General features: G+C 37.6%; 2 protein-coding genes across 3 annotated transcripts in view; one reads left to right on the top strand and one right to left on the bottom strand.

Annotated features, from left to right (window-relative positions):
* The window catches only part of LOC121325190 (N-alpha-acetyltransferase 15, NatA auxiliary subunit-like), a 35,936-nt gene extending 32,436 nt beyond the window's left edge, over positions 1-3,500 (top strand). For both annotated transcript variants that reach the window (XM_041267536.1, XM_041267526.1), the window contains 3 exons: positions 46-189; positions 1,185-1,282; positions 3,102-3,500. In XM_041267536.1, the coding sequence (XP_041123470.1) occupies positions 46-189; positions 1,185-1,282; positions 3,102-3,302 (443 nt within the window). In that variant the 3' untranslated portion in view covers positions 3,303-3,500. The remainder of the gene's footprint in view (positions 1-45; positions 190-1,184; positions 1,283-3,101) is intronic.
* Positions 3,501-4,408: 908 nt separating this feature from the next.
* mlsl (malate synthase-like) lies at positions 4,409-26,595 on the bottom strand. Its single transcript, XM_041267549.1, has 15 exons — positions 26,565-26,595; positions 21,552-21,680; positions 19,586-19,801; positions 18,468-18,558; positions 17,782-17,858; positions 17,580-17,690; positions 17,427-17,486; positions 17,013-17,169; positions 16,182-16,380; positions 15,858-15,936; positions 13,312-13,404; positions 7,946-8,018; positions 6,724-6,791; positions 6,144-6,274; positions 4,409-5,079 (listed from the first exon to the last, which is right to left on the bottom strand). The coding sequence occupies exons 1-15, from the start codon at positions 26,568-26,570 to the stop codon at positions 4,956-4,958; spliced, it is 1,614 nt and encodes a 537-aa protein (XP_041123483.1). The 5' UTR covers positions 26,571-26,595; the 3' UTR covers positions 4,409-4,955.
* Between the last annotated feature and the right edge of the window lie 369 nt (positions 26,596-26,964).

Genomic DNA, 26,964 nt, shown 5'->3' with positions numbered 1-26,964 from the left:
GAAGACTCCTTTCCAGTTCACTGACTTGTGCTTTTGTGTTCACAGTATCGGAGAACAAAGACTTGCCGGAGTCGGTTCTCACAGTTCTGAAGCAGGAAATGAGGCGGTTGTTTGGGGAAACATGTCCAAAGAGCTTTAATGAAGCCTTCCTCAAAAAGCACTCCACCTCGATTCCTCATAGAGTAGCAGGTAAGTTCTTTTAGGGCTTTTTTTTAGATGACCTAAAATCATACAACACAAAGTTTAAGAAGTATCTACAAATGGCTTTCTGTTATAACACAGCAAAATAAAAGGTGTGCTCTAAACTAGACGACTATACTCAAATCCTCTGCTGGACAGGTTAGTAATATGTAACTTTACTACTGAAAGATGGTATGATTCTAAAATCTGATTGTGTGCCTGCTTGCTATTATAGGGCACATTCGCTGGTGTCATTTTGCTTGCTTTGGTTTTACATTTTAATATGTTCAATATTGTATATGCATTTCTTGTAGAAATAACCACATTATTTGTAAAATACCTACTAGTAGTAGATTAATGTCATAATACATCAAAAGAAACGTATCACTTATATTTGGATAAAATTCACTAGATGAGATCGAAAAATGACAAACTATTAGAGCAGGTGCAGTGACTTTTTATGGTGCTGATTAACAATTGACATAATGAAGATGCTGCAAAATGATCTGTCGATGTTGTGTGGGTGTTGTGACTCTTGGTCTCCCAGTTCATGTCCTGTCATTGACAGCATATGTCTGATTTATACCGTATAGTCAGGTTTGAAATTGCTGGCTGTGAGCACCCAAGACGGCGAGCCACAGTACGCTGCCCTAGTCCAGCCTCCAACATGCCGATTGCACGAAGGCGCTGCTGTCTTATTGTGGCATGTTGTTTTTTTTTTTTAAGTGATTTTCTTTGCTTATTCAAGCTTGCAATTCAACAGGTGAAATTACTTCATATCCAGTGTCCAATCAACTATCTCACTAATTAATGTATTAAGTGCATATGCTGAAGTCATAGTTACTCAAATATGTTGTGGTCAAGGATGAATGATCGAGTGATTGATTAAAAAGAAACCAAAAACATTTTGTCAGTGTCCATTTTGTATACTTTTTTTTTGATGCTCTATATATCAGTTTCAAAGGGTCTCTCTCTATGCTTTACCAATGTGCTTCTTCCTACAGCTGCCAAAATGATGTACTACTTGGACAGCTCCACAGAGAAGAAGGCTATAGAGCTAGCTACCGCACTTGATGAGTCTCTCAACAATAGGAGCGTTGTGGTAAGGCAAAGAATCGCCAGAATCCTGGTGCTGCAATCAATAGCCATTTGTTTGAATAACGGTGACTTTTTGCATCAATTGACCGACTACTTTTTCTGTTAATTCATTAACGTGCATACGGAATTGTAGTGCTGGGACAAATATCCGAACAAATATTTTTTGACATGTATTCAGATACAAAAATCAGATGTTTGTATTCGTTACAATTGACAAAAATACCTTGCACTTTTACCATCTCACCAGAATTTGCGCAGCAGTTTAAAAAAAAAAAAATGGCAAATGAAAGAGAGCTTGGTGTGATATGTGACGTTAATACAGCAGCTCTTGAGCCTCTATTAAAGTTTTATACAGCAAAAAGTAAAAAAAACAGATTAGGGCGTGCACTCGGTGATCTCTATGGAAAGCCACCTGGGACAAAAACGTGTTCGCGTCTAGCCCTGCCCTTTGTTGTGACTTTCTGTTATCTAGTATGTAATAAACAAGATGCAAAACGGTTATTTTTTTTCACCTTCAAATAAAAAACGTGGAAATAGCACTGTGAAGTGTTTTAAAGTTAAATTTCAGTTGTTTGCTTGTTTAGCTACAGAAAGGCACACGTAAACTTTGTGTTATTAGTTAATGAAAACGTGTTGATGGCCACTGTTTACTGTGAAGGAATAGTAAGAATAACAAAAATGGTACCTGTACTATTTATTTGGGGTATAACAAAACAAACTAACTGCTATTCAGCATCTTTTTGTTTTGTAGTTACTTTACCCCAGTGAAGTACGTCTTACACAACGTATTCTTTACTCCAGGGATATTTTTCTATTTTAACATGTTGCATAGTGTAAGGTCTTGCTCCTAAAATGAAGGCATGCACACAGGGGCCATGCCCCCCTACCTCTGCTGCTATATTGTCTCTGCCTGTGTTCAGAGCAATATAAGCTTTTATTACTTTTTGAAAAAAGAACGAATATCCCAACAAATATTTAAATTGAGCGAATATCCAAACGTAAAAATCCTCTGTTCGTCCCAGCACTACAGAATTGATAGTTTTGTTACTTTTAACTCATGGGGTTAATATAAACGTTTTGGATTGTCTCAGCCAATCAGGTTCTGTGTAGTGGTAGATGTCCTCTTAAACTTAACAGGACTTTAGAGACTTGCTTTAAACTGCAACATACACTTCAAGAAACAGTCCCAAATATAACACAATTTAACATTTGTTCAGTGTATATAATGGCATTGATACTTTCTGTAGTCAGCATCACCTGTAGATAACACTGTGTAACAAAAAAAAAAAATTCGTTTTTGTTCCTGGGTAGTAAGTGTTATTTCCTAATTGCTTATGCCTCAAAAGTATAGAACATGGCCATTATTCCCCACAAACTTTGCTTTTGTGACCAGGACAGTGATATTTCAAGATATCACTATTTCCAATGGGAAAATGGGCAAATGTGTGTCTTTTTGTTCATATAAAGTCAGAAAAAAAACAACATATGAATCCAAATTAACATGTATTTATACTAAAGTAATACAAAGATGACTACAAAAGATTTAGAACCGAGTAGTTTTTCAAGATTTACAATTATACTGTATAATTGTAAATCTCAAAAAACTAAACACTTCAGTGATCTTGCAGTTTTAAAGTGTACTTGTGCAATCAGTTTAGAGCAGATTTGCCTGACTGTTCTCTTGGCACGTGGTCATTTCAATATTCTACCCAAGCAAAGGAAGTTCTGAAACCCAAGACTGGGTGTAGGATGAGGTGAGACTTTTAAGACCAGTGATTCTGGGGATTCCATAAATTACATCAAGTGTGTTCTTTTCTTGTCAGATCTCCACAGATGTGCTGGAAGGCCTATGTAACGGAAGCCTGGGTGACAATAAAGAAACTGCAGAATTGTATAGAGCGGACTGTCACAGGATGTACCCTCACACGCTGGCATTCATGCCCCCCGGCTATGAGGAGAACATGAAGATCACTGTGAACGGAGATGCCTCTGCTGAGCCCGAGGAGATCGGCAACGACATGTGAATCGGATGGTCTCTTGTTCGCTTCCTCTTTCTCACCTTGACCGATAGAATTTTTTTTTTTTGTCATGCACCTGCAGTACTGTGTTTTGAAGTTTATATCAATAAGGACTGTGTGATTTGTGTTTTGGGGGGGTATAAAAAGAAAATAGGAACAAAAAATCCATTTTACATTTTTTTAATCCTGCTGACAACTTCTAAATGAAAAAATAATAATAATAAACACCTATATATATATTCTCTGGGAACGATTACATGTGTGACAGGTTATTCTAAGAGGTAATATTTGGTTATATTAAAAACATACCTTATCCTAGTATCAGCTTCCCATGTTTTAAACTAATTTATAAAAGAAAAAAAAAAATATATTTGAGGCTGTTACAAATAACAGTAGGTGCGTGCCAAAATTACTTCCAACTAAATTTAAAAGAGATCACGGTTTCCAGCTATGCTGACTAGCACAAACCGCTAAACACCAGGGTTTTGTTTAATTGCCAACCAAGTTGAAGTGTGCACAGAAAGACAACAGGAAAAAGACCATGCTTACTGAAACTGGGGAGACAAGTGGTTGTTACCCAGAGTAGGATGTTACCCAGAGTAGGATGGCAAATGCACTGGTGTGTTTTTTGGGTAACAAAAAAAAAAAAAAAAAAAGAAACCGGTGTGTGATACAGCTGTATCTTAGGAACAATTTCAGAATTCAGTATATTTTTTTGCTTTTCTTTTGTTCCAGAAACAATAATAAAATAAACTGAATTATTGCATGTAATAAATCAGCCTAATATCTCAGTTACAACAAGCATTTGTCCACTATACTAAATTCTGTGAGAATGCCCCTTAGATTAAGCGGCTCAGGACTGGAATTGTTCCTTTCATTTTCTTGAACAAGGATCAGCAGTGATGTCCCTTTGCAGGCTGTTCTAGCCAGATGTATGCAGCAGCAATGAGCTGCATTTCAGTCTAGACCCCTCTGGATGTGTTACACCATGTAAGGTAAATGTTTTTTGTTTTTTTTTTTTAATACTTGAAGCCTTGTGTTTCTATAGAGAATAGTACTTGCACAGCAGTTTCAGGCAAACTCCAGACTTTGTACCTTTTCAGAATGGCCAATTTTATTTTATAATTTTTTTTTAAGCACCAGACCAGCTTCTTTCAGTTGTAAAGTTAATACCCTTGTTGTCAAACACATGAGGTACCAAATATACAATGCAATAAACTGTTTTGATAAAGTATCTTTTGGATGTGTATTCCCGCCCCCCGCCACTTATTTTTACTTGATCAGTTTTTATCTGCTGGAATTGCGGAGAGCACAATTCAGACCCTGGCCTTCAGTTCAGTGATGAAAGGAATGACAGGCTGGTAATTTAGACCCTGGGACACCCACAAGGTGCATTTCATTCAGTTTAATACAGTGCAATACAAACATTGGCCAAAAAGGTTTAGTTACATCCAGTCCCTCTTGTGCAGTTTTAATTAAATACTCAAAACATTAATCGGGGAGCATCTTGTTTGGCGTAATATGCTGTTTGATATTTACTGTGATTCCTGACGTCTCATTTTGGTCACATAAACAAACCACATGTTTAGACGGCATTGATTTTTTATTAAGGAGTAGCAGCAGCCTTCGTTCCACTTTGCTCACATCCATCCACTGGTCTTAGTTGCTGGAGCTGAGAAATGTATGGTCCAAATTTAGATATGTTGTGAGGAACTCTGGGAAATCACGCTTCTGTACAACTTCCAGGAACATGGCAGTGGCGGTTTCTAGTCTCTGTTTGGCTCTGGGGAAATTGCAAATTTAGTGGCAATAAATCAGTAGTTGGCTGTGGCTCAGATGTAGAACCTGTGGATGTTATTGGTTAAGCCTGTATAGTTTGGTCATTTTACTTCACATGGCAAAACCACCACGCCATGGATGCGCAGATGGCAGTCTGATCTAGAGGGCCAGATGACTGTTTTGACAAAACCTTCATTAAACAACGTTGCAAGAGCCCAAGAAAAATAATTTTTGCAAACCCCCAGTGAGTCTTCAGAAATCAGGAGCAGACTTGGTTACTTTGTAAGATGTTCTCAGGTTTATAAAATACAAATGGAGAGTTTCTAAACAACCAGCATTTGAATAATAAGAACAACTATACTTGTCTTAATTGGGGATATGAATAGTTTGAGATGAAACGTCAGCCAAGTGTTAAACATTCAGAAATTTGCCTTTTGTGCCAGAATATTGTCCCTTACAAAATGTGCAGGCCAATCGAGGTGCGAACCTGGTGTTTACATAGTTGTAAGTATAAACCAATATATGTAATAGTAAATAAGTGATGTAGGTCTTCTTATAATGCAGGGGTGGCCAAAGTTCCACTCTTGGGCTTTGTTCCAACCCTGTTCTGAACCACTTAAACTGCCATCCAGACCCTGAAGTGGTTCATTATTACCTGTTAATCTTGGAGCGGTATGGCCTTCCAGGACTGTGATTGGACACCTCTCTTATAATAGCTTTAACAGGATGGGAAACTAACATTCCTAAGTTTAACAAGTTAAATTCTCAGAAGGGTTTTGGGAGACACACTGCAGGGTCATATGGAGGTGTGTGCATGTGCGCGCGCACCATGCCGGAAAGTTAAGGTTAATCGTCAGGCGCAGTTACTGCTGCTTTTTGGTAACAGTCCCCAAGGAACCTTGTGTAGGGGTTGCACTAACGAACCCCAAACATTTTATTACTGGCTGGCATTAACAGTGTGTGCTTCAAAGTGGTCAGTCATAAATCCTATCAAATTAAACCACAATTAAATTCACCTGATTTGAGACGCGCATGTGTGTTTTGTACCTAATGGTTCAGAGCTCTTACTTCTCTGTGTTGCACTGCAGAAAGTCCTGGAGCTCCCTTCTGATCTCCTCCACTAGGCTCTTCACCAGACTTCTGCTTATTGCCCTGTCATCATCTTCTAATTTTACCTGATGACGAATCCACTGCCAAACCTACGGAATGAAAAGCTGATGAGTTTGCCAGCAAAGATATCTAATACCTTCCACTCAAGTTTAGTGCTTAGTTTCAGTAGTTAGCAATAGCAACAGTATCACTGCCCTCCCTGTTTCTCGTGTTTAAGTTCTTTAAACTCCAGTTTGGGATAAGGAGACATTTCAGGTCCAAGGTTACTGTAACTTATTGATACCTATTTACTTCTTGTATTGTAGGTCAATTTACTCAAATGGTCTAGCTATTTTCAGACCATCTGAATTGCATACAATAAGGTATAAGGTGAAAGGTTGCTTTTTCAGTAGCATTATACTTACTTAGTCCTCAGTTTATTTAAAACTAGTAAGAAGTATGACAACTGATTTTAAAAGCCTTGTAACTCCCATTTTCTAAATGTCCCTTATAATTTGTAATTCTCAGCAAATTATATAAAATAATTGTAGTTACAGACCTGGGACCTGGAGATTTCTGCAGTGGCTGAATCTTCCACCTGCCCACGATAGAAGAAATGCCCTCTGCCTTGGAGGGGGAAATACAGCATGTAAACATGGACTCTCTAGTAGTTAACTGTAGTTTCCAAGCCATGACCATGGACCAATGTAAATTCCAAAAACACATGCTCAATTAGATTAAAACTGAACTTTTTTTTTTTTTCTTTCTCAACTACCAGGGTAATCCAGGATCTATTAGCACTGTATATTCCATTTGAATAATGTCACCCTGATAGAAACAAAACCTTAAAGCTGCTGCCTGTCTCAAAATAATGTTCAACATTTAACCCTATGTTTAATTTGAAATGATCACATAGACACCAGTTACATACAAAAAAGCCTGCATGTGGTAATTTAGTTTTTAAAAAACTGAAATGAGGGTGAAAAAACTTAAAGCACCAATAATAAAATGTAAATAAAAAGTTACTAAATCATATGAAATGTATCTGCTTTAAACATCAGACTTTCGAAGCAATTAAGAGTACAGCACACCCTCGCTAGAACGCCCTTCATTAGAACTAACTTGGTCCCTGGACCCGAAATAAATTAAAAAAAAAAAAAAAAAAAAAAAAAAAAAGATCATATAAATGCACACTGTCAACGTCCCGGTCTGCACGCATGGGATGCCACCTCACAGTGAAATCAACTCTTAATAAAAAATCATACAGGTTGTCAAAAGGCACTTTTTTGGGTTGTTCAGCAACAATATGGCAAAGCAAAATTGATTAAATAAATAAATACTTGAGGATCTGATGAACTTTTCGTGTCAGATTATTTGGAATAAAAGCTCAGTTTGGTGTTGGATTAATTTTGGCGCACTTTGAAACGATTAGTGTCAGATTGATTTTGAGTAAACGTTCAGCTTCAATTCGGGATTTGTGCTTGCTGTACTGCGTTTTAATTATTTAACGAATTAGATAAAGCAAAGGCAGAATACTGCATACATGATACAAACAGATACATGTAATTCTCATCTCATTAACTTACTCCTACAGTTTATTGTTCATTTTGCTTGTCCTTTTGCTATAACAAACCCCTCAATACAACGAACAAAAGGCTTGGACCCAACAGGTTCGTTATAGCGAGGGTGTACCAAGACATTTTTTTTCAATGAAGAACCATCTGTGTTGCTAACAACCGTCATATAGCTCCTTAAAGAAGAGACTGGAGCGTTGTTCTCACCTGTAAGCCATGCCTCTATAAAGAGAATTCCCACCGCTATGTTATATCTCAGGCCATGGAGGGTGACACCACCCTAGTTGAAGGAATACAAAGATAGGGCAAATGAAAAACTTTCTACGTTGCAACACAATTTATCTACTTAATATCACAAAAAACAACGATTTTTATCCAACACACTGTGAATATAGGGAACTCAGGGAAGGATAGGTTTGGTATACCAGGTTAAATCAGTGGGCTATGTACCTTTTAACCTCACAATTTAAATTCAAATCATGTTTGGCAGTCAAAAAAAATTGAATGTGATCTGCTAACTGCTAACAGATTGGGGTACCCTAACCAGAGGAGGCAAGGGAGACAGTGTGCTCAAAAGTGTGTGTGTGTGTGTATATGTATGTATGTATATGTGTGTGTGTATATATATATATATATATATATATATATATATATATATATATATATATATATATATATATATATATATATATATATAGCGCTCTGGAAAAAATTAAGAGACCACTGCAAAATTATCAGTTTCTCTGGTTTTACTATTTATAGGTATGAGTTTGGGTAAAATGAACATTTTTGTTTTATTCTATAAACTTACTGACAACATTTCTCCAAAATTCCAAATAAAAATATTGTCATTTAGAGCATTTATTTGCAGAAAATGACAAAATAACAAAAAAGATGCAGTGTTGTCATGCATGCCATGACAGGGTCTTGATCTGGTGGTCCTCCATGCACACCTTGATTGACCTGGCTGTGTGGCATGGAGCATTATCCTGCTGGAAAAATAAATCCTCAGAGTTGGGGAACATTGTCAGAGCAGAAGGAAGCAAGTTTTCTTCCAGGACAACCTTGTACTTGGCTTGATTCATGCGCCCTTCACAAAGACATATCTGCCCGATTCCAGCCTTTCTGAAGCACCCCTAGATGTGTCCAATTTTCAGCTTTGCCCAACACCTGGTCATCTAATGGTTAGACGGAGACCTAGAGAGGCCTACAAGAAATGTGGTGGAGGACCAGTGATGATCTGGGAGTGCTTCAGCAAGGCTGGAATCGGTCAGCTTTGGCATGAATCAAGCCAAATACAAGGTTGTCCTGGAAGAAAACTTGCTTCCTTCTGCTCTGACAATGTTCCCCAACTCTGAGGATTGGTTTTTCCAGCAGGACAATGCTCCATGCCACACAGCCAGGTCAATCAAGGTGTGGATGGAGGACCACCAGATCAAGACCCTGTCATGGCCAGCCTAATCTCCAGACCTGAACCCCATTGAAAACCTCTGGAATGTGATCAAGAGGGAAATGGATGGTCACTAGCCATCAAAGCCAAGCTGCTTGAATTTTTGTGCCAGGAGTGGCATAAAGTCACCCAACATCAATGTGAAAGATTGGTGGAGAGCATGCCAAGACGCATGAAAGCTGTGATTGAAAATCAGGGTTAGTCCACTAAATATTGATTTCTGAACTCTTCCTTAGTTAAAACATTAGTATTGTGTTGTTTAAAAATGAATCTGAACTTATTTTCTTCGCATTCATTCGAGGTCTGACAACACTGAATCTTTTTTGTTATTTTGACCAGTTGTCATTTTCTGCAAATAAATGCTCAAAATGACAATATTTTTATTTGGAATTTGGGAGAAATGTTGTCAGTAGTTTATAGAATAAAACAAAAATGTTCATTTTACCCAAACACATACCTATAAATAGTAAAACCAGAGAAACTGATAATTTTGCAGTGGTCTCTTAATTTTTTCCAGAGCTGTGTATATATGTATGTATGTGTGTATATGTATATATATATATATATATATATATATATATATATATATTATATATATATATATATATATATATATATATATATATATATATAAAAAAATTAGTTGTGTAGCATTAGATTATAATAATGTTCAATAGCACAAAAATAGTCTAAAATGCAAGATTGCAACCAAAACCCTAGATTCAACTAGATTCATCGCTCTTGTAAGTAAATAACTGTTGGTTTGTCTTAATTGCAAAGTGAGTTATTGCCAGTCTGATGCTGTAACATGAGCGAGTTGTGTTGAATCAATAACTTGGCATCTTGCAAAAGGGCACAGCTGACTCGATTTAGGGTAATTTGTAAGCTATTGTGTAAGCCTCCAGGGCATTATATAAGCGCCAACACTCAGCCAGCCAGCCCAGCGAAGGACCGGTAATCTAAACTGGTAGTCCACACGAGGACAGGCCAGCAATGACTGGCTGCAAAGTCTTCAATCCAAGCATCAAACTGAAGGCTCCAACTCCAGACCAGGTTTTCATATTTTCTTTTTATTAATTAATGCTCTCCACCTGTACCTGTCTGTTTTCACCTCCCTCTCAACACCACCCTCTCCCATAACCATTTCTACTACCTTTCCTCTACTGCTTCCTACCATGACAAACTTTAATATCCATAATCCTCTCCTCTTGTTCTCGTGCTCTGGCTTCTCCCTGCTGCTACAAATCTAACTCCTCTAACTTCATCCCCCCCCCCCCTCTAGTGCCCTCTGGAATTGTCGCTTGGCTTCATCTCTGCCTTCACTCTCACCTCTCTCTTGACTTCCTAGCTCTCACTGAAACCTGGATCTCCCCTGATAACACTACCACTCTGGCCACCTTTTCCTCTCTCTATGTCCTCTCCCATGATCCTTGCTCTTTTCTGTCTCCCCTCTGCTCTCTTCTCTCTCTCTGTTAGCACCTTTGAGTTTCACACTGTTGAAATCACCTACCCTTGTCGCCTTCTCCTCATTGTTCTCTACCACCCTTCTGGCCATGGACCCCTTACTCGGTCTCGATGAGCTTGACTTCCTCCTCTCCTCCCTCCACCTCTGTTGTTCTATTAGGTGACTTCAACATCCACCTCTCCAACCCTAACCACTGCTGGACTTCTCCTTCTTCACTCCTTTACCTTCTGTCGCTCCTTATCTCCCAACCCCCACCCCACTCACATAGCCAGCTGTCAACTGGACCTCATCTTCACCAAAGACCCCCTCCCCCCGCCCTCTTGGTCACTCCTTTATTTCCTTCTCTCTGTCGCTCCCACCCCTTCCTACTCTGCCTTCCGTCAAAACCTGTTCCCTCTATCGACGCTCTGTAGACTCTGCTACCTCCACCCTTTTCTCCTCCCTCACCTCTTGTCTCTACTCCCTTTGGCCCCTCATCCCTCGACCGATCTTTGCTCCCTGCTTCAGTTATAAACCCCCAGTTTCAAAGAGAACTCTATCACGCTCACACCCCCCCCCAAAAAAAAAAAAAAAACCCTCCCTTGATCTCTCCAGAACTACCGTCCTGTCTCCCTTCTCCCGTTTCTGTCTAAAACCCTCAAGCGAGCGGTACATCGCCAGCTCTCTGCTTTCTTGTCAACACACTCTGCTCAACCCCCCTCCAATCTGGTTTTTGCCCAGCACACACCACTGAAACTGCTCTCATCCCTCAACCTTCCAGTGCTTCCTCAAGACACACCTGTTCAGACATCATCTGTAAACCCCACAACTCAAGAGTCAAGTCTCCATTACACACCCCTCTCTGCTATAACCACACACATTACAGTACTAGCAATGGCAGTCTGATTCTTGGTTTTAATTGGAGGAGCAACTCAAACCCTCCTGTCCCCTGCTGAATCACTGCTCTGCTGAGTATGTACGATTTGGAGTAGTGGCAGGAGAATTTGACCAGAAGAAGAAATCCATTATAACAGTAGGAAAATGTAAAAAAGATATAGGACGGTAGAAAAAAAAAAACCTGTGTCACTGTGTGATAGCGTGGGAAATTTTATGACTGTTTAGTCCCTATTAAACCAAAGTTGATCAAAGCCAGCGTTGCTGACAAGCGTGGATTATGGGAGTTGTAGTTTTCCTCTGCATTTCTGCTGATTGGAAACACCTTTCAGCGTGGCCCAGATAAACTACTGTTCCCAGAAGACACTGCTCGTCCGTCTGCTTGTTGCATTGTGACAATGGTAGCGTTAGTAAAGTGAGATACCAGTATATTTTCAAAGTTTCATATTATGATACCACTTCCTTTCTCTGGGAACAAATCTATTTTTTTCCCCTCTGTTAGTGTTTGTTGAAAGTCATATTTATATTATGTTAGCTCTTCCCCAGGTGTATTTGTTTACTCTCTATTTTGCCTATACAGTAGATAATTATTTTGTTGGTCATTTATTATGGTTTAGCAAATTAAGTCAATAGGACGTGCGTGATTATTTTTTCTGCCTTTCTCCTGCCTTAACAACTCAGACAGACAGGGCACAGCCAGACAACAACCAATCACAGTGGAGACACAGAACACGCACACGCAGGCTGACACAGGCAAGAGGTAAACAATGCAGTGGTGGGAAATACAGAGCGGGGGAACACCAGTACAGCAGGTAATACAGGCAGGAATTAGAGTATGGAAAACAGAAAGGAACAGAACATTACAGTGTGTACATTACATATGCTGGCAGTGTGTAACAGTTCAGTATATTAGAATAATATAGTTGGCTAGTGGAGAAAACATGTTTAACAGCCAAATTGGGGGAAAACCCTGTTTAGACTGCACTTGTAGATCTCTTGATCTACCTTGATGCACTGGACTTACCGGACCTCAGCACCACATTACTGGATCCTCAATATCATTGCACTAGTGCACTACTAATATGTCATTGTAGATATAACTTGCTGTAATCCTAACTTGTTGCATCCTACCTCATATTGTATTTTAGAAGTATTATTTGCACATTTAACTGTAAACTACACTGTATTTAATTATTAATCTCACAACGTATCCCTCTGCCTTTTTCTCTCCAGTTTTTTTTTTTTTTTTTGGCCATGAGCCACCACTGACCCTAACCCTGACCCTAGCTTTAACGAGTGTTCCTTGCGAGAGAAGCCAATGATTGAATGAGAATGGACAGTAAAAAAAAACTTGGCCAGGGATGAGGCACAGTGGTAGACTAGTGTGGGGAGAGCTTTTCCATTCACTGACATCAATACAGGCAGCACTTTTTACAAGGGTGAACATTCACAATCATGTGATTCATGTTCTGGTAGCATTGTTCTTTAGACTGGGTTTGGCAATGGGTCGTTACCTTGTATCTGAAGATAGTTTTGAAACATAACTTTAGTCACATGTTAGCCTGTGTTAGGGGCATATTCATTGGCTAGTCATTTTTTAATGCCCAGAAGTGAATTACATTAAAATCTGGAACAAGAAAGCTGCTAGTCGAATTCCACACTAAGTTTGAATGACAAGCATTAAAATGATTATTTTAAACAAACTCGAGTCATGTAAATATTTGAACTATTTTAGATAATCACCACAAAAAAAAAAAAAAAAAAAATAGCAGGTAGTGTACTCACTGAAGGCATGGCCAGCAAGTCCTCAGGCGTGACAACCACATCTTCCCGGAGAACATGAAGCTGATTCTGGCCTAGCGTGTGTTCCTGGAAAAGCTGGACCCAGTACAAATGAGTGCTGATGCCTTCACACCAGACAGAGATCAAATATCAAGAACAGTCATCTGCATAGATGAACTCTGCATCAACCGACCCCAGTAAAACCATAACTTACTGTGCTTTCTATGTCTGAGGTCTCGACCGCCAAGGATCGTTACCATTTCAAATTAGGTCATCTTGTCTGTGTGCAGTTTTAATACTGAGTGAATTGCTAAGCTACCGCAACAAGTCTTTAATGTTACAATAAAAATAATAATTAATGATATGTTGGCAGTACAGGGAAAAAAAAATCATATTTAAAGACTGATTAATCACATATAGGAGCTTTAATAGATTAATTAAATGAAGTACATTAAATGTGAACTATAAGCGAGTACAGTATATAGTGATCCAACACTCGCACCTTAAACTATTTTAAAAAATATCAGTTATAATCAATGTTTCTAGAGTTTGAGATTTTTATGTAAAATAACTTATACAGTGGCTTGCAAAAGTATTGACCCCCCTTGGCATTTTTCCTATTTTGTTGCCTTACAACCTGGAATTAAAATGGATTTTTATTTGGATTTCATGTAATGGACATACACAAAATAGTCCAAATTGGTGAAGTGAAACAAAAAAAAATAACTTGTTTCAAAAAATTCTAAAAAATAAATAACGGAAAAGTGGTGCGTGCATATGTATTCACCCCCTTTGCTATTAAGCCTCTAAATAAGATCTGGTGCAACCAATTACCTTCAGAAGTCACATAATTAGTTAAATAAAGTCCACCTGTGTGCAATCTAGGTGTCACATGATCTGTCACATGATCTCAGTATATATACACCTGTTCTGAAAGGCCCCAGAGTCTGCAACACCACCAAGCAAGCTGCACCATGAAGACCAAAGAGCTCTCCAAACAGGTCAGGGACAAAGTTGTGGAGAAGTACAGATCAGGGTTGGGTTATAAAAAAATATCCGAAACTTTGAACATCCCACGGAGCACCATTAAAGCCATTATTAAAAAATGGAAAGAATATGGCACCACAACAAACCTGGCAAGAGAGGGTCGCCCACCAAAACTCACGGACCAGGCAAGGAGGGCATTAATCTGAGAGGCAACAAAGAGACCAAAGATAACCCTGAAGGAGCTGCAAAGCTCCACAGCTGAGATTGGAGTATCTGTCCATAGGACCACTTTAAGCCATACACTCCACAGAGCTGGGCTTTACGAAAGAGTGGCCAGAAAAAAGCCATTGCTTAAAGATAAAAATAAGCAAACGCATTTGGTGTTCGCCAAAAGGCATGTGGGAGACTCCCCAAACATATGGAAGAAGGTACTCTGGTCAGATGAGACTAAAATTGAGCTTTTTGGCCATCAAGGAAAATGCTATGTCTGGCCCAAACCCAACACCTCTCATCACCCCGAGAACACCATCCCAGCGTGGTGGTGGCAGCATCATGCTGTGAGGATGTTTTTCATCGGCAGGGACTGGGAAACTGGTCAGAATTGAAGGAATGATGGATGGCGCTAAATACAGGGAAATTCTTGAGGGAAACCTGTTTCAGTCTTCCAGAGATTTGAGACTGGGACGGAGGTTCACCTTCCAGCAGGACAATGACCCTAAGCATACTGCTAAAGCAACACTCGAGTGGTTTAAGGGGAAACATTTAAATGTCTTAGAATGGCCTAGTCAAAGCCCAGACCTCAATCCAATTGAGAATATGTGGTATGACTTAAAGATTGCTGTACACCACCAACTTGAATGAGCTGGAGCAGTTTTGCCTTGAAGAATATGTAAAAATCTCAGTGGCTAGATGTGCCAAGCTTATAGATACATACCCCAAGAGACTTGCAGCTGTAATTGCTGCAAAAGGTGGCTCTACAAAGTATTGACTTTGGGGGGGTGAATACTTATGCACGCTCATGTTTTCTGTTTTTTTGTCTTATTTCTTGTTTGTTTCACAATAAAAAATATTTTGCATCTTCAAAGTGGTAGACATGTTGTGTAAATCAAATGATACAAACCTCTAAAAAATCCATTATAATTCCAAGTTGTAAGGCAGCAAAATAGGAAAAATGCCAAGGGGGGTCAATACTTTCGCAAGCCACTGTATATGGAATAGGCAAGACGTGATTGAATGTTCATATGCTCATGATCAACAGATTAAAATAAAATAAAACAAAACAAAGAAGATCAAAGATGATAAAATCTCTGTTTACTTTAAATCCAGGTGTCTCGTTTGAAATGTTAAATTACAAGTTGTCAATCAAACCCAGGTTTGATTGTACAGTTTTTTGGATGTTTTAAAGAGGGTTGTAAGTAGTTTTGGACCTGTGATTCTGGTAAACCTGAAGCTCTATATAAAAGCACAATCATTCCAATGCAGTCCGCTTGTTTGAGAGAGCTAAGAACTGGGAGCATTGAAATGCTACTTGAGACTGGGACAGCTTTGTACAAACACATTACCTTTTGCATTGGCTCAATCAACTTGAGATCGTACACCATAAATCCGTCCACGCCAGCATTGATTTCTAGCATCTTTAACCTTAGAGGAAGAGACAAAACAAAATCATTTAATTCAGAAGGACAGAAAACAGATTGATCACTTTCTATTGTGTATGTCCACAGCCATTTCTACTTGTACCTAGGTGTGCCATGCATTGTCCAGAGCTTGATTTATTCTAAACAGAGTTCAGCTACGAGCACTTTAACAACAAGATACACTTGACAATTGCTCATTTTTTTCCTCCCATATTTGTTTTATTTTGGTTAACAGTGCCTCCTCCTTGCCTGGTCACAGTTGCCATGACGCTGTGGTAGTCAGCGCTCTGCGTGTCGCTGGGTAGCAGCAGTGCTGCCATGCCCCCTGTCGCCAGGGCTCCCCGTTTGTGACAGGTCTGCACCAGCAGGTCCATGTAGCTCTGCAGAAACAGCTTCTCCATGTTCACATACTTACTACGGTCCGGCAACAGGAAGGCTGAGCGATCGCCTGAGAACAGCAAACCCACCACTAGTTTATTAGTCTCAGTACCTTTTTCACCTCCCACCTAATCATATAGTGGAGTTGAACTTTCCATTTCAAATCCATTTTCTGCAATCTCTGAATGTACGACACCATTGAAGCTCAGTTCTGAATTTACAGAATTTCTGATAACCTTGTTAATCAAGGTTTTAAAATCTATTTTCTTACCAGGCCCATTTTTTCTGTTGAAAATCTTTTGTTTGCTTCTATTTTACATTTCACTTTGAATTTAGAACAACGCTATACAAGTTCATAAATGTTATGGCCGGCATACACATCACTATCAACCAATGGTCAAGCTGCAATCAACCCAGGTGTCTTTCCACACAGGAAGTTTTTAAAAACCTAAAAAGGAAAGGGGGATCAGCGATGCTGGAAATGCTAATAAGTAGTGTTTTAAAACCTTGGTGAGCACTCCTTTGAGTAATAAGGTGTTTGTTTTTTCATTGTAAGGAAAGCCGTTTTTCAGTATATCTTATTCTTGTGTTTAGTTAATAGTGCCTTCCGAGTTTTTAATAGCCACTGGGACCGATGGAAGGAAGCTTGCGTTCAGTTAGGTTAATAATAATATATGGATATTTTGCTGGGAGCTCTCTCACCTAATTTGTTGACAAAGGATGCCGAGTAATCCCAGATCCCGCAGTTTAACCCTGCAGTGTGGTCGCGCAGCTCAAACAGGATCTCGTCCATCTCAAATGTGGCGAGAATGCTCTCAATTAACACGGTGGCTTTAATACTGCAGGCTGGCAACCCCAGCTACAGGAAGAAACACACATCACTCCTTAATAACAATGTATCAAACGGAGAGACTCCTTGTATTCCTTGAAGATAGCAACGTGGTCATTCATTTGCAAAACCGCTGTCAATCACTCTTTTACTCAACTGCTATGCATTCAGCTATACAACACGTCAGGTGGTTTACTTCCTTTAAGTAAAATATATTCATGATTCTCTGTTTCATAACAGTTTTACTTCTGTGTGCTTATACTGCAGCAGATCAAACATTTTTTTACCTTTTGTTCAGTCCAAACAAATATGTTGTTCCAGAGTCTGGCTTCAAGGTAACTTTCAACCTAAAACACAAACCCATAAACAATACTGTGTCTGTTAAATGATAAATGATTGATCTACACACCCTTTTATGTAGCACTACACATCCCACCCACCTTTGAGAGGTAGAAAAAGGGCCCGCTTTTGTTTTCTAGTAACAGCTTTCCATTGTGGTACATTAACAACCCGAAATCAAACAGGGGTCCCGGGACCTCTTTTCCATTTACCTAAAAAAAGAAAAAAGTTTCATACACAACTACTGGCCTGCATAGAAAAAAAGGTTATAACGATGAACTCAAATGAGTAACAAGCCAGTACCATCATATTGTGCTCCACCATGTTCCACGCTCTGGGTCTGAGCATTAAGACGGGAGCTTTGGAAATGGGTGGCACACCTGAGAAACAATGTCTAAAATAAATACTCTAATTCACAAAGCTCTGACTCGACAGTTGTTTAAAGAATGTTTCTTCAATGTCTGTTTTGATGAATACAATTTGTTTGCAATGTATTACACTTTCCTAGACTTGTTTAATGAGCCAACCAGTAAATATCAAACTATATTACTATTTGAAAAACATGGACTATTTAAATAACTCCTGAGTCAAAGACTGGAATGGTGAAATGTGTCCTTCAACAGAGCTGTTTATAATTCCAGGTTTTACAGGTGGTGTTCACAGAATTCAGCTTCACTGACACTGGGCTAATATTGAATGGGTCTTTCCACTGGAACAGTGTACAGCTGTTCCTTTTAAAATAAAAATAAAAAAGTCTACTAAAATCATACTCATAGCTAGTACAAGTTTTAGTACATATTTTTACTTTAAACTGTAGAACATTTGTTGCAGACAATACAATAGTTAAACCACATAAGCAGCGTTTAACCAAGGTCCTAACACTATGACCATGGCATTGACCTGATAACTTGAATTCAAACTCTGTGTTTTATAAAGGACATGGACAAACAAGCAATGCAGGATAACCAACTTGGCATAATTAACCTTACCTTGGAACTGATGACGAACTGCCTTGCAAACGTTAAAAATGCCTTTGATCTGATTGGAGTAAGTAGGGCAGTTTCCATCATCAAAATCAACCTGCAGATGCAATGATGTAAAATTTACACTGCGTGTTCAGCCAGAACCGATCAGTTAATAAAGCAAGACTCAAAGAATACACAGCAGAAGGGATTGTTTCACTCTTTTAAATACATACCAAGCCTGACCTTTGTGTAACATGGATGCATTAACAAAATGCACCGCTTTGGACTCTAACCAAAAAGTCAGTTCATTCCCTAGAAGTGCAGCTTGTTCACTCTCAGCACTTTGATTATCTGAAATCCTTGCTAATCTGATTTGAGTTATCAGATATAAGGCACATGAAAGCACTAATTTATTATTCATTTGTCTCTCACAACCATAAAATAACCAACCGGGGCAGATTCGTTAAACAGGGCTATCATTCACATCTGTGTGGCCCCATAACCTCATTTATGAAAAAATAATTGAATATATGAGTTTGGTGGTTAGGCCCAGTAAACACTAATTACAAAACGTAAATTAAACAGTAACACTTGACACATATTGAGTGAACAAAATTCACACCCAGAAAAAACACAAACTAATGACCACTATGTGTAATGAAAAAGTAAAACTAACATTCAGAAATAACCTCTAAACAAAGTTCATTACACGCTGTATACGTTGGTAGGCCCACAATCTGTCAGATAAAAGCCATGACCAATTGCTGATCACCAAGATATAGCCTGCTTTCCTCAAACAATATTACTGCCTTAACAGAAAAGTAATACAAATAACCATAAGAAGCCCTAGCAGGTGTGTTTCAGATCATTGGTACATCAAAATGTGAACATTTAACCACTTTGGTACCATTCTACCAATGGCTCAGACTATTGTTGAAGCACTTGTCCTTGCATTGTCCCAGAATGCATTACCATGAAGGTTATTTGGAAAGTGTGACTTTTTGGGGCCCAGACACAGAACTTCATTGCATTCTGCAGTAGTCTTGTGAAGCCAAGGCAGTCCAATCTCCTTTCCCCCTTACCCCAGCACTAAAGTGCTTACCAAAATATTACTTGATGAGGTTAATACAGAATTGATTTACCTGGATCCCCTGAGCCTTTGACCTCAAAGCTTGAATGAAGCGCTCAGTGTCAGATGGCGCGAGGTCTCCAATGTCCACGTGCCTGTTCTGCAGCCTCTCTGGTACAGGCAGCACCCTCCAGGTCCGGTCCTCCCGGAGGTGAGAGGTGAGGCTGGAGAACCCCGGGAGACCTCCCTGCTCCAGCTCCAGCTTCCTAGCAACTCTGTGCCTTAAAATCTGTACAACATGTTAAATACTTGTACTGTATAGTATGCCAACAGTGAGGCTGAGAACGTTTTCACATTAAACTTGGATTCAGTATTTAGATTTGCTATGTTATTATTAAGGACAAAGATCCTAAATTAAATGTGTAATTGATGATAAATGAACTACCCATTTTCACAAAAGTTTGGTTTGGCACTGATATGGGTGCAAAAAAAAAAAAAAGAAGTAAAACATATTTAGGCCTCAAAACTACAACATTAGTTACTGAAGTGGCAATACAACCTGGATTATGAGATATATCCGTTTGTCTCAGGGATGTTAAGAAAGAAAACCTAAATTATTGATATTCTTATGACAATCACACTAATGGAAGCAGAAATTACTGTGTTATGCTGAATGTACAATAAGGTTAGTTTAAACACACCTCATTACAAAGCAAAACACAAGTTAATCATTGTTAGAAGTATGCAAACAACACACTTTAATGGCTGGTTTCACAGACCCTGACAGGCACTATTCTCCAAGCTTTCTAGGTCTAGTCATGTCAATCAAACCAACCGAAAAGGACTTTTACATATTTAAAGTGTTTAAAAATACTGTATATACCACATCCTCAGAGCCAGACTGCCATATTTCACAAAACATTTGGATATAATGAAATAATGACACTGTCCTGATTTTGCAATAGACTATTACTATATAGAATATATATATATATATATATATATATATATATATAGAGATAGAGAGAGAGAGAGAGAGAGAGAGAGAGAGAGAGAGAGAGAGAGAGAGAGAGAGAGAGAGAGAGAGAGAGAGAGAGAGAGAGAGAGAATATAAAAAAAGGAATATATATATATATATGCTACGGTAAAAGTCAGAATAAAATATTAAGATTTATTGGTAAATGTCTGAAAGAAACATGATAACACTTTACTTCAGACATGTACCTTTGGCCAGTGACGAATGTCTCGCTTTTGAGTCCTGTGTAACTACAGGTGCCACAAGAGTCTACCATGCTGTAATAAGTAAGTAAATATATCTATTAACTGCCTGTACTTGTGTCATTTTGTGCCATAACCAACGTGTGATTTTCTGTAGAAAGACACAAGGTCCTAATGCTTTAATTTGCATTTAAAACAGAATGTTATTTTGTAGTTTAAATTGCTCAATTGTGCATTACTGTAAGCTCATTCATGGTTCTTTTCTTAATGGAAAATGCATATGCACAAATACATATATTCTTTGACATTAATGATTATTTTGGTAATTGCCAGTTTATATGCAGGAATAAATACACTCTTCGACGACATACCTGTATTTACCAATACGCTTCGGTAAATCATAAGATGAGCGAACCGGTAAATGTCTGAAAAGCGATCTATTTCTTCTTGATTCCAGACATTTACCCCCTTATTATTACCGGTAAAACTTAAGACTTACGAGATTCTGACTTTTACCATAACATATACAATATATAAATTAGGGGGATAGAAGGAAAAGATCTTTTTTGTATTGATTAAATTAAATTTCTAATTCTCAGCGATCCCGTTAAAAAAAATCTCAATGTAAAAATAATAATAAAAAGTAAAGAACCATTAAGGGCATAAAACTGTTCTTTATTTTCAAAGCTTATTTATTTACACACAACTAAGTTTTTTATTTGAAATAAACTGTTTTTCAGAAAGCTTTTAGTTTCAGTCGTTGTATATTGATCCCTAAGAAATAGAATTACAGACCTTCAATAAAGATGAAAATAAATTACCTCATCAACCTGTTTGTCAAAAGCTGAGATTAACTCTGCAAGGAAGGAAACAGAATCTGCAGTGAACAGAGTTTCATGTTCAAGTTGCAGTCCCTGAGGAGCGGCTTGCAACTCCATTGCAGCCAGCATCTATGCAGAAGAAAAACAATGTATGTTTAAATATATAAGTCATTCCTAATAGGACTTATATAAAGTTAAAATATTTTTTATTTTCTAGCCAAAAGGTTTATTGCAAAGTCTGTTCTCTAACAGGCCAAGGAACAAATTGTTTGCAGACTTTGTCTGGGAGGCCAGAGATTCTACTAGTCTTCCAAAATTGGCTGGGACCCTCACGGGTCAGGTGTGCCAGTTAAAAGTGGTGAAATACAGAAAGAGGGTGAGGTGGGGTACATCCTGCCCCAGTGGGTATTTTGTTTTGTGTTGGGTTATTATTGTTTAAAATATATGGGTGCACAGGTGTTTTAGGTAGGCAGGGAAGGATTCATTGCCTTTCCTGCCAAAACAGTTCACACACAGAATGTGCCTGGGTCTGACTGAATGACTAACAAGTACTCGAGCCCAGGTACAGCTGCACAAGAGGCAGGGATATATCACTAGGGATTGGGTTTTATTTTGAGGAGGAACAGAAATTAAAAGTATGAATATAATAACAACTGCTACTCGTGCTGGCTTTACACCAGCACAATACTTATTCACTGTGTTTGTCTGTTTGTTTTGGAAAGTGTTTTGTTTAAATCTTTTATTTAATAAACACGCGCATCAGCACTTCATACTTTGCAGTACTTTGTGTCTTCTTCCTGGTGTGACATCATCACAAGTTACCCAGCAGTTGGTCATAGCTTTAAAGGCGATTTAATCAGGCAGTATTATGGACACTTGCAAGATTTCTGGAAGGAGGAGCCTTGGGGCTTCTTTAAATAATGCATCATTTCTTTATTTCCAGCAATTCTGGCATTCACAAGTCTGCGTTGAAGTTTCAGAATAGACTTGAATTATATATATAGGACTTTGTAGAAGGAAGAGATCCTTAATTGCTTAATTGTTCATATAAGCATATTGTTTTTTCTCTTTATATGATGTAAATATACATTATTTCTAAATTTAACTGTTACTGTTTAGTTGTTTTTTTTAATAAACTACATGCACCTATGGCATTATTTTTTGCTTAGCTGATCACTGTGCGCAATGCATGGTGTTACCATTTCTTTTTTCTCTTGTTTGTTTCCAGGTTATAAAATAAATATTTTGAGTGTGGTAGTCTTTCAGCTATACTTATGATGTGTGAATAAGTGTGTGTGTGTGTGTGTGTGTGTGTGTGTGTGTGTGTGTGTGTGTGTGTGTGTGTGAAAAGTATTTTTATTTCGTTCCTTGCTTGCTTACTGAAAAGACACAGTTCTCAAATCTGCTGCAGCTTGTAACTCAATATGTTGAGTGTAGTAAAAGTATTTGATCTATTCTAAAGTGTGAATGAGGGTGCAAAAGTATGTTTGTGCCTTGTTTACTGCACAGACACACTTCTCTGCTGCAGCTTGTAAGCACAGCTTGGTGTAGAGTTACAGGCACCTGATGACACTCCTGAGAAGAATTTTGTTTACAAAGCCTCAGGTTACAGCAGGTGTGTCTTATCTGTTGGTATGCCCTTTCTTTACACAAGATGGCAACATATAATACTGTGTGTAGCATAAGCTTTTATGTATTTATTTATGTTTTATTTTATAATTACAGTTCAGAAGTGGAGGAAGCAACACCAACCTCCAGCATATCAGCACCCAAAAAAAGAACATTCCTTTTTTTTTTTTTTTTTTTTTTTTTTTTTTTTTTTTAAATTTGAAAGCCCAATTTGTGACCTTTCATTTGATATAAGACAGTTGCATGTTACCCCTACAGTTATGGAGTTGTAGGCACAAATCTAAAAAGTGGTAACAGGCGAAAATTGGCCAGCATCCTTAATAGACAACTGCTTAAACTTCAAGACTGGAACACACTGTTATATGTTTGGAACAGGTACATATGTTTAGGAATATCAAGGTATATCTTTCCTGTCAGTGGATAGTAAAACTGTAATTACAAGTATCTGTACATTAGAGGTCACTGTTTAGTAAAATATGTCAAATTAACAATGCAATGATCCTAATCAAATGTAACAATTCCTTGATGGTTCACTGGTGGTTATCTCATTAACTCATTAACCAGCTGTATACAGAGTCTGTTTATTTCTAACTCTAGTTGGAGAGTAAGGAGTGGGTGAACAAACAAGAGTGACTGTGTTTTGGAACTCTAAAAAGAAGTCTCCGCTTTGGTTACTGTGCGTGCACATTCAGCCACCATAACACAGTAGAGAGGAAATTTCTTTAGGAAAAATTAACCAACATTCTAAACACACAGTAAAATATCTGGAGAGAGTTATGCTCCTTTTCATTTTTATTTTTAAAAATTAATAGCAGGGTGGAGGTAATAAATAAATAAATAAATGAATGAATAAAGTAAAATAAAATAAATGTAAGGCCTTGTTATAAATATTAGTAAAAATTGCAGTTTAAAACTGTACCTAATCCAGTAATCGCTGGAAAAAGATGTATCTCAGTCTGCTTGAAAACAAAGTACTTCGGACAACTTTCTTCAAGTTAAATTCTTCAAAACAGCTAAGCAGTGTCTACAAAAACATTGCTGCATTCCCCTTCAAATTAATTTCTACAAAATTGTGACAACGGTCATCGCATCATTGCTTTTTTCTAAACTACACTGGAACTGACTAAAACATTTTCAACATGGACGATAACTAAGCAGTTTATTGAATTAAATAGTTCATACATTATGTAATTCATTTTGTTTAAATGTTTCTAATGAAAAGTGTTATTAATACATGTTTGAAAAGGCCTATACTTTCAATTCCAGTTCCGATAATGCTCATATTATTGAATTTTTGAAACTTCTGAATAAACAAAGTAATTTATTTTTACTTTTCAAAAGGTGTTTGTTTTTGTCTTACCTAAAGCTCTGACATTAGCATCTTTGAACCAAAAAGGTATATTAAATATATTATTGAGTGAAACTTTAATCTGGGTATTTTAATTTGATTTATTTGCACTGAGCATTCGGGAACCTTGAATACCACTGTTATTAAGATATAATTAATTGAATTAATTACTGTGTAGGACTTGAATGCCCCAGACAACTAAAATTAAATCTTAAAAATATACCTCACAACATGCACAAGAACATAATACAGTACCTGCATAAATGTATTTGCATAAAATGCACGTACATTTACATTTATAAAGCGTGCTTATGCAACCTTACCCTGGTATGTATTTATTAATTTTATTTATGGCTGCTGTAATACAGCATCCTTAGATTTTGTAACCTATAATTTGGGCTTCTGTTTTTTGGTTTTTATTAATTACTTTTTTTTGGTGCGTATTTCTAACTATTTTCAAGTTATATGTAAATCGTTTGTTTTTTTCTGGGCTTTCACTTTTTATATAGTGATTGCTTTTGCCAGGTTACATTCGTTTTTTTCTGACACACTTCGATTGTACCATCTTTCCTTTGCTGTCTCCCACAACGAAATCCTTCTGGTCACAGAAATATTCTTCTGGGGTTTTGTGTGTTTGCATTTGTTAACATTTGACCGCAATTTTTAATTCTGTTTTAAATTCCACGAGCGTGTAAACACTACCTACAACACTGTAATATAACTTAATAAATCTCGCGAGCAAGAACATATCGTTTTAAATCACGCACGCATGTTACAATCCTCCAATAGAAATTTAGGAATTTGCTGCCACTCAGTAGTTGGGGTGGGTTTAAAGTATCCAGAACGAATCAATGCAAGTTACAAGTCAGGAAGGAGGGACATTGCACAACTGCAGTCAGATTCTTTTTTTGTTTTGTTTGGTTTTGTACTGTAGTTTTTTTTTTGTTTTTTTTTTTTCAACGGGGAAAGGGGTCAAGGCAAGGTGAATTGGGCAATCATTTACAGCGTTTTACAGATTTCATTTTTTTCTTTTTTTGTATCGGGGGGTGTTTAAACTCCCGTTTAAACCCTAATCAGAAACCCTACCTATAATATACATTGCTGTAGTGAGGGGTTTAGATTAGCTAGACATTAATGATCATATAACTTATCTGTGTTTAAAATCAACCCTGTATTCAGGCTCTTGAGTTGTACTGTATTAGCCATGCTGGTAGGCATGACAATTGCTTTTGTTTTAATAATAGAATCAGATGAAAATGTATGCTGGTATAAAATTTTCTGTCTGGGCTTTTTTCAGAGAGGATAACCCTCTCACATAAATAAGAGATATCTCATGGTTGTGTATTTTGATTCATATTCAGCCAATCCTATTTTAATGAACTGTATTATGTGGGAAAACACATTAGAAAATGTTGTTCTAATCTCAGAAGCTTCTGGAAATGCAAGAGGTTGGTAAGATAACCAGTGATTATCCAAGATATGGAGCAAAAAGTCTGCTGCTGAAGTGTTAATGATTCTGCTGATCCTATAGTGTTACTGAAAGAAACTGTAGACACAACATTTAAACAGGGGTTGTATTCAGTGTACAGTAGCTTGGCTTAGAAACTGTTTAGGTGCAAAGGCTATATTCTAAAATCATTGAATAAAATGACAGCAACATACCTTCACATTGTAAACCTGAGTATAAGTGGGAATCTGAAAAGGTTTGCATTTGCCTTTATCTGAAGAAATTAATGCTGATACCAGACAGTGAATGCAAGCCCTGATCAAATTGTTCCCTTTAATACAGTGATATACACAGAAACCGCAATTTTATTATAATTATCTGCACCACAATGGGGAACAATTCACATGAACAAAATTCCCAAAACAATGTTATAGCAATTACAGGGTTAATACCCAAATAACATAAGCGTGTGTCAATTTTCACCAAGCGTAAAGTTAATGTAGAACTACTGTACAAAGAAATGTAATGATAAAATTACATACATGTTTTTGTCAACGTTATAATTAGAATTATTTAAGAATATACTCACAGTCATGTTGGCTGCTCTGCTCAGTCTGGCTGCTACTGGACTTTGGAAGTTGCTTTTTCATTCCGTCTGTGTTTGAACAGCTTTACTGAGAGGACGAGGTCAGACTTTAAAAAAATAATGTGAAAGGGGGAAATCATGACTCCAACTGTATTTATTTGACTCATTAATATTTACTACTATTTCTAATATTTTGGGGGTGTTGGATCACTATATATTTTATATAAAATAAAGGAATTCAAATAAAATTGGATTTTTGAAGATAAAAAACCTTGGGGTGCTAATTTTACTGTTTTCTTTTTCCATTCAGTTATTTAAACCATATATGTAAAATTGTGGATAGATAAGACTTTGTGTTTTGTATCATTTGAACCCTATAAAACACCTTAACAACATATTGTCT

The sequence above is a fragment of the Polyodon spathula genome, chromosome 1 (genome assembly GCF_017654505.1).
Source record: "Polyodon spathula isolate WHYD16114869_AA chromosome 1, ASM1765450v1, whole genome shotgun sequence".
Lineage (NCBI taxonomy): Eukaryota > Metazoa > Chordata > Actinopteri > Acipenseriformes > Polyodontidae > Polyodon > Polyodon spathula.
Note: the sequence above shows the minus strand (reverse complement) of the source record. Positions and strands in the feature narration are given on the sequence as shown.